Genomic DNA, 10,293 nt, shown 5'->3' on the forward strand with positions numbered 1-10,293 from the left:
CAAGAGCCTACAGTCACATCCCACTGTGGCCGCTCACTGGCTCTGGGACTTCAGGTGGGTTGTGTAATTCTGTGTGCCTCAGTTTCTTCATTTGTACAATGGGGGGGAGGGGGGAGGGCAATAATACCTATAAGGTAAGGGTAGTACCTGTCTGCTAGGGTTGTTTTAAGGATTAGCTGTGTCAACACACATCAAGCACATGGAACCTTGTCTGGCAGAGTCAGTGTGCCCGGGGTGAATACCACCATCATGTCTGTGATCCGTATTTCACTTATCCCCCGCCTGACCTCGGCACACTGAGGTTTTGCCAGGTTCTCACTACTGGGACCATGCTGCAATCAATGTCCTTCTATCTGCCGTTTCGTGCACACGTGTGTGAGAGTTAGAGTTGGCCCATTTTTAGGTGTAATGGTTTGTGGTAGATTACCCTGTAAGAAGACAGTTCTACCTGCACGGGAAGAAACTCTTGCTCATGCTTCCAGATTCAGTTCAAGTTCAGACGTCACCTTGGCTGAGGAACGTTCCCTGCCTTCAGCCACAACATACAGAATCACAGAAATGCACCATTATTCTGGAATAAAGGACCACAAGTTGCACACTCTCCAAGGGTGATCCCACCCCCACCCAGCAAAGAATCATCCTGGTAACTGAGTGGGACTCTCTGGGGACAGAGCCTGGAGTCTGCATTTTAAGCAAGTCCTGAGGGCACTCATGGACCTGCAGCTGGAGGACCCTGAGAGGTCCTTGAGGAGAGAAACATAGTCCAACTCATCTCTCCTTCCCCAGGGCCCGGCACACAGCCTGGCTCCATGCAGGGGCTCAATAAATGTTTGATGAATGAATAATAGGTTGGCCATTTCCCCAGCTGTAAAATAGGAGTAATCACATTATATCTTCCTAATAGGAAGGATGAATGTTAATATTTATGAAGTGCTTAAAACACTACCTGGCACACAGGAGGCGCCCTATCAGTTACATACACACATGCACGCATACATACGTAAAGAAATCTGCTCCTCAAGGTTAAAGAATTCAAGTTTATTAAAAATATTCCCACAAAAGAGGAGGGTGGGAAGAGAGGGGCCCAGCCCACCTCGCCTCCTCCTTGTCCTCCAGAACAGACCCACCAGTTTGTATCCGGCAAACTGGCTCCTTCCCCATTGGGATGGTCCCCAGAGGACCCACTCTGCAGTGCTGAAGCAGGATGGGAAGCCCTAATCCTCGGGGCACTGCAGGAGGTCAAAGGTCACGTAGCCCACTTGGTCCACCTGGTTCACCTCATTCCGAGAACTCACACGCCAATAGAAGCGGTCCTGGCAGAAGTAAGCTTTCTCTGCAGGGGAAAGACAAGCCCAAGAGGGGTGATTCCAACCCTCCCACAAACACACACAGAGACAGGAGCAAGATCTCTACAATCGTCCCTCTTGCCCTTTCTAGATCTTTCATATGACGCCTCCATCTCCCCCACAGAGATGCCGGAGGGCAGAAAACCTCAATGTCCAAAGCACCGCCACGGAGCCTGGCACACAGCACGTGCTCAGAACAGTTCACCCAACGTTCATTCATTCATTCATTCATTTCATCAAATATTTATAGCGCTAAGCACTGTTATACAGCAGAGAGAAAAAATGCAGGCATGATCTCAGTTCTGCTGCTGTTTACACTCTAGTGGGGTAAGAGAGATGATTAACAAGCAAACACTTAATAAATGAGACTGTGGCAACGTAGAAAGCTATGAAGGAAATAAAAGCAAGTCAGTGAATATAGAACAAGGGTCAGAGACGGCCTCTTTGAAAAGGTAGTCTAAGTACTGAGACCCGAAGGGCAAAAGGGAGGCAGCCCAGTGACAGTCTGAGGGAAAACCTCCAGGCAGAGGGACCAGCTGGCACAGAGGCCCTAAGCTCGGTGTGACCTTGACCTTGCTGTGTTTAGAGCAGCCAGAGGCCGGTGTGGGTGGTGTGGAGCGGAGGAAATGACAGGAGAGTGTTGGGAGGGTCTGAGGAACAGATCAGATCCCCATAGTTTTCTTTTGTTTGTTTGTTTTTACCTTGGAATGGGTCTGGAGTCTCTCCCCAAGACCATGGCCCTCTACTCCATCTCCCTACTCCTAGAGAATATCATAATGGTATCGAACAACCAGTATGGCTTGAACTAGGGTGTTTGCAAGGGAGATGGTGAGAAGTGAACATTCTGGTAATGACGTCAACAGAACTTGTCAGTTGATTGCATGTGAGTGGTGCGAAAGACAAGGAAAACCCCAGCTAGCGTCTCCATTTTACAGATGAGGAAACAGGTTCTGTGAGCAGCAGTGACTGGCCCAAAGACGCAGAGTAATGAAGTGCCTTTTTTATCACTGTATCTCCAGCGTCAATGCAATGCCTGGCATATTATAACACTTGATAAATACTGTCTAATAGAGGAATGAGCCTCCATGCAAACCACTGTTCTGTACTTGGGGGGGGGGAGGCGGTAAACTTCCAGCTGGGGGGTGGGGTGGGTAGGAAATCTGGGTTCTAATTCTGTGTCCCTTTATGATCTGGGAAAGGTCCCTGCCTCTATGGGGAATGTACCTGTGCTGGAGCATTTGCCTCAATCTCCGGGGGATTTTTTTTTTTTTTCTCCCTCAGAATTTGACTAATCACTGAGGCAGGCAAGTGTGGGAAGTGTCCCGGGAGGGACCTGACCCCCATCAGCAGCCCTCACCTTGGAACTGAAAGATGTCGTGCGTGTTCAAGGGCACGCCGGGGAACATCTGCTCCACCTGGCCGGCGCTCTTGGCATCCACGGTCTGCGTCTTCACGTCGAACCTGCAGGAAGGCGGTGAAGAGACAGGTGCTGAGCCGGAGGGCGGGCGGACGGCGCCCGGGGTCCCCCTGCCGGCGGTCGCCGAGACTCTCACCTCCAGAAGCGCTGCCTGCTGAAGAGCAGCACCTTACCCCCGCTGCGCGGGAGGGCCCCAGTGATTTGGGCCACCTCCGGGCCCAGGCCCAGCTTGTCCAGACGCCTCGGGCCAAGCACCGACGTTCCTGTGTACACCCACACCTGGCGCCCTGCGGGGGAGGAGAGCCACATCGGTGTGGGGGCAGGGAGTGGCCACACATTGTCCTTGAATGTCAAGAGGAAGGACCCAGCGAGACCTTTCCGCGCCCGACCTGCCGGCAATCTGGGTGCCCAAGGAGCAGAACCCACCGCTCCGTCGGACGGTGCACGAGGACGGTGAAGAGCTGCTCAATTGCACCCGCCAGAAGGGGGCGCCTGTTCCTAATCCGCATGAAATGTTCCACGGATTTTACTCGATCTGCGGATCTTCCTAGATCCGCAAGGATGAGGAGGGCGGGGGCGGGGGAGGAGAAAGGAGGAAACTAACCAGAGAAGAAGAAAGTCTTCTTGGTCAGCGGGTCCTCAAAGGCGGAGTCCAGCTTGCGGGGCAACGCAGGCCACTTGTTGGTGATAAGGAAGGGGCCCCGCACCCGGCGTCCTGGGTTCTCAGAGAACTGCCAGTACTTCCTGGGAATGAGAGAAGGGACCAGCGGGCCACTGAACTTTGAACCGAAGGCCAGTGGGTGAAGAGGAGCAGGCAGGGCCCTCCTCTGAGTCCCCTCCCCCAGCCACATATCCCTGCCCCCTCACCCATCCTTGAAGAAATGCAGAAGATTCCCGATCTCCGCAACAGCGTCGAAAACGTTCACGTTGCACACATCTTCTGCTGGATCCAAAGACACTGTAGGGGCCTCAGAAGGGCCAGCAGTGGGGGGACCCGTGGGGCCAGCTGAAGGGGGGCCTGTGGGGCCAGCAGTGGGGCGCTCTGGGGGGCGGGTGGTGGGAGGCCCCGTAGTGCAGACGGTGGGCTGGGATTCAGGTGTGGTGGTGGTTGGAGGCCGTGGTTCAGGTTCAGGGCGAGGACCTAAAGAGAGACACTGGATGAGACCTTCTATTGCTACATACACCTGTGCTGGTGGAACGTATGTTCCCCAAAACGCATCAGTGAGGCCCCTGGCACTCACTGTCTTCACTCTAGATGTTGGAGCCTACCTTCCCCCAATCACAGGCTGGTTTTTTTTCATACATTCACCTTCCATTCCGATCATGCTTATCTAATCCCTGGGCTATGTCAGGTCCGGGCCAGGCCCTACGAACACAAGACATGCAGGAGCTCTCCCCATCTCCAGGCTAGTGGGAAAGAACTGGGTTTTGAGCACTCAAACTGAGTGGCAAACTTAGTGCTAAGAGCTTTATAAAATTACATTAGCTCATTTGACTTAAAAAAAAATCAAATAGATTCTTTACTATTCCCATTTTTAAAATGAGGGAATAATACTAATGATCATAGTGATGATAACAATACAAATATTAAACACTTACACGGTGCTTACTATATGTCAGACAATATTGGAACTCACTTAAACCTCCTCACAACCCAATGAGGCAGGTAACATTATTAGCCCCATTTCACAGGGGAGAAAATTGAGGGGTGAAGTCACGTACCACAGGTCACCTAGCCTGGAAGTGGCTGCACTGGCTTTTGAACCCACATCTGTCTCACTCTAGAATCTGGGCTCTTTATCATCTTCTCCAAGCACTGACCCGACAGCAATTGGACCCACTGACCCCAGGCTCTTCCGCAGATAAATGTTGAGGGGTCCCCACTTCACTGATCCCCATTTCCCCATTCTCGGTACAAGAGCAAAGGCACTGCCCTTCCTTGCATCCCTGCCCAATAACCTCACCGTACAGATGCTGGATGCCTTTCACGTCGTCCTCATGCAGGGGGGGGCCCTCCGTGAAGCTGTACATGGGGTACATGAGTGCCTCTGGCACCGATGAGTGATCTAAACCCAGAGCATGGCCGAATTCATGGGCTGCCACAAGGAACAAGCTGTATCCTGGAGGGAAAAGGGACCTTGAGATGTGAGCCCAGCCGAGCTCCCAGCCCTGGCCATCCCTCCCCCAACACTGCTGCCCCCAACCTTGGAACCCTGACCACCTTGGTCCGGGCAGAAGCCCCACTTCTTGTCTCTGTCGAAGTTCGAGGTGGTGGCGCACCAGAGGTGCCCATCTCCGCGGCCCTCCCTGGTGCATGTTGAGTACTCCTTGCCCAGGAAGATGAAGGGAAAGACACACAGCTCCCCAGCGGAGTTGCCACCGGTCACTGTAGAGTCAGCTGGAGAGACAAAGGGTGCTGGGTGAACCAGCTGAGTGGGCCCAATAAGGGGCCAGAGGCTGGTGGAACAGGAGCTAGATAATCCTGGTGTCCTATTTTATTTATTTACTTACTAATTTATTTATGAGAGAAAGAGAGAGAACGCGCGCGCGCACGAGTGGGGGAGGGGCAGAGGGGGTGGGAGAGCGAGTGTGAGAGAGAGAGTGAATCTTAAGCAATCTCCATGCACAGCTGGGGGTTGGAGGCCACGGGGTTCCATCCCATGACCCTGGGATCATGACCTGAGACAAAATGAAGTCGGCTGCTCAGCCGACTGAGTAACCCGGGCGCGCCCCCTGGTGTCCTTTTTATAAAAGCCTAGGGTGCTGGGGGCACAGCTGAGACCCGGCTAGGCTGGTGGGCAGGGCCTGGGGACCTGAGACTAAGGGAGAGGAAGCTGTCTGCGCTGAAAGGCCAAGGCACAGGGATGCGGCGGGGCGGGGGCAAGTGGAAGTCAGGGGGAGGGGCCGTGATCGCGGGCGGAGACACGGTGATCCTGAGGACCAACGAAGAGTGGAGAGACACGTTGATGGGTGGGGGAGCCACGTTTCGGGGACCAGTGCGGAACGAGGGGCGAGGCTGAGTCTGGTAGGCGGGGCAGAGGTACCTCGGGTTGGGCAGAACCCATAGAGCTTGTCCTGGTCGTAGTTGGCCGTAGTGGCGCACCAGCGGTAGCCGTCTGAGCGACCCTCGGTGGTGCAGGCGGAGTAGGAGCGGCCCTCGAAGGTGAACGGAAACACGCAGGGCTTGCCTTCTCCATTGCCGTCCTGGGTGTAGAGTCCTGAGGAAGCCCATACAATTACGGGGAGGGGAGGACGCGGGGCGGGGGGAGGATGTCACGAGTTTATTGACCCACAGACCATCGGTTGTACTCCATTCCTCCTCTCCCCGTTTCACAGATGAGAAACTGGGCCCAGAAAACAGGAGGGTCACTTGCAGGCCACACAGCGCTAGTGGCCGAGCCGGGATTAAAACCTAGGCCCCTCGAGGGTGGTGGGAGCCCCTCACCCCCGTCGCGACCCCGCACTCACTCTCGCTGGGGCAGAAGCCGAACCGGCGGTCGGTGTCGTAGTCGGCGGTGGTGCTGCACCAGAGCATGTCGTCGGAGCGGCCGTCCGTGGTGCAGGCCGAGTAGGAGCGGCCCTCGAAGGTGAAAGGGAAGTGGCAGGCGGCGCCACCTGCGTTTCCGAAGTAGGTGGGAACCACTGCAGGAGAAGGGGCACCGGGTCAGGGCGGCTGGCGATGGGCGTGAGAAGAGAAGGGAATGCGAACCGGGGCGGCTCGGGATCTCACCTACGCCCTTGCCCAGAGACCACAATTCCTCATCGTCGAAGTGGGCGTCTCCCTGAATGCCTGGGCCGGGAGGAAAGGCGTGTGCCAGGAGCCCGTCTTTCCCATCGAAGGGGTACCCATCTCCGTGCTCTAGAGAAGCAGGTGCAGGAGGAGGGGGTTGGCCGAGAGCAGTCGTGCAGACCGTGCGCTGCCCTGAGCGTGGGCTGAGGTCCCGCCTACAGCAGCTGTCCGAGCCCTGCGTCCCCGCGCTGCGCCGTGTCGGGCAGGAGGGGGCGCATAAAGCCAGAGGCGGCCAGGGCTGCAGGGACAGGCGAGACCAAGCGGCGTCCAGTGCCCGCTCTCCTCTCTCCGTGGCCCTCCCTCCGCTGTCCCCGTCCGAGACCCTCCCGGCCTCCCCCTTTTCGCTCTCTCACCCCTGACACCAAACTGGATGACGATGTCTGCCTCGAGGCCATACACGCGCGTGAAGGTGAGCGGCGTCACTGCGCTCCAGGCCGCGAAGGCGCGGGCAAAGGCGTCGTCGATCACGTCGCGCGGCAAGTCTTCCGAGTAGTTCTGGATCCTACAGGTGAAAGGCGAGAGGGTAGAGGTCCGAAGTGAGTCCGGAGCCGGGGCGGTAGCGACACCCGGTGTCTCAGCGACTTCAGCAAGCACGATGTTCCCTGCGTTCCACATTTTCACCTACAAGGTACTTTCAGACGCATTTTTCTCTTGGGACACTCACAGGGGTCCTAGCAGGAAGACTCAGATTGCCAGGCCCACTTCCCTGAAGGGGAAACAGAGGGCTCAGAGGTGGAGCCACCTGCCCCAGGCTGCACATCGAAACCTAGGGGTCTGTCTGAGGGACGAATTCGCCGCCGCTGGCCTGGGGTCTGGCCCTCCCGTCCCCCTCCCCCGCCTTCTCGGGGCCCTGCCGCGCACCAGTACGTGATGTTGTGGTGATGCCACTTGAGGTCGCCCTCAAAGGTCTGGAATTTGCCCAGGTCTGGGACGCCGCAGCGGGGGGTTCGTATGGCCTCCAGGGTGGTTCTGTCCAGTTCGCCAGTCTCAGGCAGAGCCAGGCGCCTCTGGAGAAGCCGCAGTCCCCTACTCAGGGACTGCTGGTCGTCGCTTATCTCCGCCACATGAGTATAGCCATAGCGATACAGATATTCCTGTGGATGGAAGGGCAGAGATACTCCAGAGCCCTGACTCTTACCCGGCCCTAACGGGCCAGGATTCCATCCTCCAGGCACTCGGGGACTATCGGCTCTCCAGGACTTGGTACCCTGGTTACCAGTGCTTATGCCCACCCACTAACTCCCTCCCCCGTAGACATCCTCATCTCCTTCCCACCCCTGCATGCCCCTGGCCCAGCCTACCTCAGGGCCTCCTAGCCTTTACCCCTGTTCACCCCACTCCAGAACCCTCCAAAGCATCATCACCCCCATCATGTCCCATTACCCACCTAGGAAACCCTTATTAGCCATTCCTGGCCATCACCCGTCCAGAGCCTCCACAGGACCCCTGAGGCCTGATCCCAGATACCTCTGTCCTCCAGGCACGACCATCACCCTCAACTTGCCCGATAGAATCTCCTCTGAAGCCTCACGCCCTCCCTGAGACTCCTGGCCAGCCCTTCCTAACTACATGCAGGGGTATTAGCCTACCTCTGCCAGCTGCCTGTCAGTGAGATTAGTTCGCAAGTCTCCTGGGAAGACCACAACGGTGGGCTTGCGTGGTCTGGGAGCGGCGGTGCAGCAGCCCAGCACCAGGAGCGCCAGGACCAGGGGCTGCCTGGGGCTCATGGTGAGGGTGGCAGTGTCTAGGTGCAGCTGTCCTTGTGGGGGCTTTAAGCAGGCGCTATTAACTGAATCAGTAACCCCGCCCCTCCCTGCCAGGCGGGGGCTGACTCAGGGGATGAGGTGTGTTTGGGGGGTGGGGGCAGCCCCAGCATGAGCAGGCAAACAAAGGGCTTACACCACCTCCTCCTGTCCCCACTGCCCACAGTCCCATTGCCAAGTCAGGCAGGACCCCAGACCCACAGGAAACCACAGGCCCGCAGGGGAAGGGTTGGGTTTTGCAAAATGCAGAGCTTAGGAGAACTGAATGAAGGCAAGGAAGGGAGGCTGGAGGGCTCCCTGAGCTCTGTGCCTGAAGGCCCCAAGTGGTCAGCCTAAGGGAAGGGGATGAAAGATTCCCTGAGGCCTCTTCCTGAACCCAGAGATTTCCCCCTTCCCAGTCACACCCCATCTATGGGCCCCTCCCCACACTGCTAGGCTCTGTCCTCTCCTCCCTTGAAGCCTTTCTCAAGGGGGACGGTGGGGGGCTTCCTCTCCCTGCCTCACCTAGGGACGGAAGGAGCAGCAGGAATTGAGGAATTGCGGGATTCCCCCAGGGCACCCCCCCCCCCCCACCCAGCCATCTTCCACAGGCTGAGTCTTTCAGGACAGTAAAGGGGGAAGTTTAGGGCATCTGGAAGCCAGCACACAGGCCTCACTCTCTTCCTTCAGGGCCTAGGGCAAATGTCCTACCACTCTGAATTTGTTTCCTCAGCTATAAAAAAGGACCCTTTGTCCTTAAATTGATGGAGGATAAAATGAGATCAAACACCTACAGTGCTTGCTCCAGTGTATGGTGCAGTTTCTCAAGAATGGCCATGGTTGCTTTTAATGACCTGGGCGAAGATGGTGATTCCAACTTGGAATCAGGAGACTCCAAGGGTCTTGGGTTCTAATCTGCCATGTGTGAGCTACAACAAATGTCTTCCTCTCTCTGGGTTTTGGATTCTTCAACTACAAAATGGTGGAGAAGGGACGATCTTGGGGAACCTTCAGTTCTCCAGCCCTTCTCCAGGAGCCCAAGCTGTAGCCCCGGTTATCACCCCTGTGCCTCCCTCCCTCTCTTCTTCCCAGCCGGCCCTGGTGGGGAAGGATCTGTGTTTGCCTTCCGGGAGGAATCCCTTGGGAAGGGCAACGCTAGCCATCCAATAAGCTGGGTTTAAAGGGCTCACTACGTGCCACGCACTTTCTGTGCTTGTCGAATAAATGAATCTTCGAGACGAGGACATTTCGCTTCCCTTCTAGAAAAGCTGAAGCTCTAGAGTTCACTAATTAATGGGCATCCACTTTAGATCTGGTGTTCAGTCCCCGCTCTGCCATTTCCCAGTTGTGTCGCCTTGGGCAAGTCACTTCACCTCCAAGCCATAATAATAATAATACATTTCTTGAGATTCACTGCGTAGACTACTGTGAGAAGTTGCTTGTAAGCATCTCATTCCACCATCTGCGAGGTAGATTTAATGAGTACCCTCTCGTATTTTTAGAGGAGGACACTGAGGCTCAGAGCAGTTAAGGAACTCACCTATGACCACACAGAGAGTTAATTCGCAGAACCAGGATTCAAGCCTAAGGCTGCCTGGTTCTGAAGTCTTTCATATTTATCACCATTTACAGGGAACCAACATGGCCAGGGGAGGCAGGGAGGAAGAAGAGACCTCAAACCCGGCACCTTCTCCCCTAATTCCCTGCACCCACAGAAGAACAGGGAGCAGGCTCACGCCTTTGGGGAACCAGAGGCTAGGACAGGGGACCCAGGGGAACTATATTCCAGATTTGAGAGTTCAAGGTCATTGAGCAATATCATTTTAGAGATGGAAACAAAGAGACCCTCCAATCCAGGGGTCTTCACCTGGTGGCAGACGCAAGCTTTAGGCGAATCCACGAACCACCCCCAACTTACCATCAATTGTACAAAATATGTCATATCTAAGTATGTATGTCACGTTTCTCAAATTTAACACTATTGACATTTGGGGCCCA

The 10,293-nt window shown here is 55.6% G+C and overlaps 1 protein-coding gene across 1 annotated transcript; it reads right to left on the minus strand.

Annotated features, from left to right (window-relative positions):
* Positions 1-1,019: 1,019 nt before the first annotated feature.
* MMP9 (matrix metallopeptidase 9) lies at positions 1,020-8,493 on the minus strand. The gene is made up of 13 exons (XM_003983412.6): positions 8,143-8,493; positions 7,415-7,647; positions 6,907-7,055; positions 6,494-6,622; positions 6,232-6,405; positions 5,808-5,981; positions 4,985-5,161; positions 4,728-4,883; positions 3,631-3,904; positions 3,368-3,507; positions 2,900-3,050; positions 2,704-2,807; positions 1,020-1,333 (listed from the first exon to the last, which is right to left on the minus strand). Exons 1-13 carry the CDS (start codon positions 8,278-8,280, stop codon positions 1,215-1,217), a joined length of 2,118 nt encoding a protein of 705 aa, XP_003983461.2. The 5' UTR covers positions 8,281-8,493; the 3' UTR covers positions 1,020-1,214.
* Between the last annotated feature and the right edge of the window lie 1,800 nt (positions 8,494-10,293).

Source organism: Felis catus, chromosome A3 (assembly GCF_018350175.1).
Source record: "Felis catus isolate Fca126 chromosome A3, F.catus_Fca126_mat1.0, whole genome shotgun sequence".
NCBI classification, from domain to species: Eukaryota; Metazoa; Chordata; class Mammalia; order Carnivora; family Felidae; genus Felis; species Felis catus.

What these genes read in the sequence shown, in the direction of transcription:
- MMP9 (XM_003983412.6), bottom strand. Translation starts at nt 8,280, where the DNA reads ATGAGCCCCAGGCAGCCCCTGGTCCTGGCGCTCCTGGTGCTGGGCTGC. An exon ending in CGGCTTCTGCCCCAGCGAGA is followed by an intron (nt 5,982 to 6,231) that starts GTGAGTGCGGGG and finishes GGGCTTCCTCAG; the next exon opens with GACTCTACACCCAGGACGGC. An exon ending in CTGCATTTCTTCAAGGATGG is followed by an intron (nt 3,508 to 3,630) that starts GTGAGGGGGCAG and finishes TCTCATTCCCAG; the next exon opens with GAAGTACTGGCAGTTCTCTG.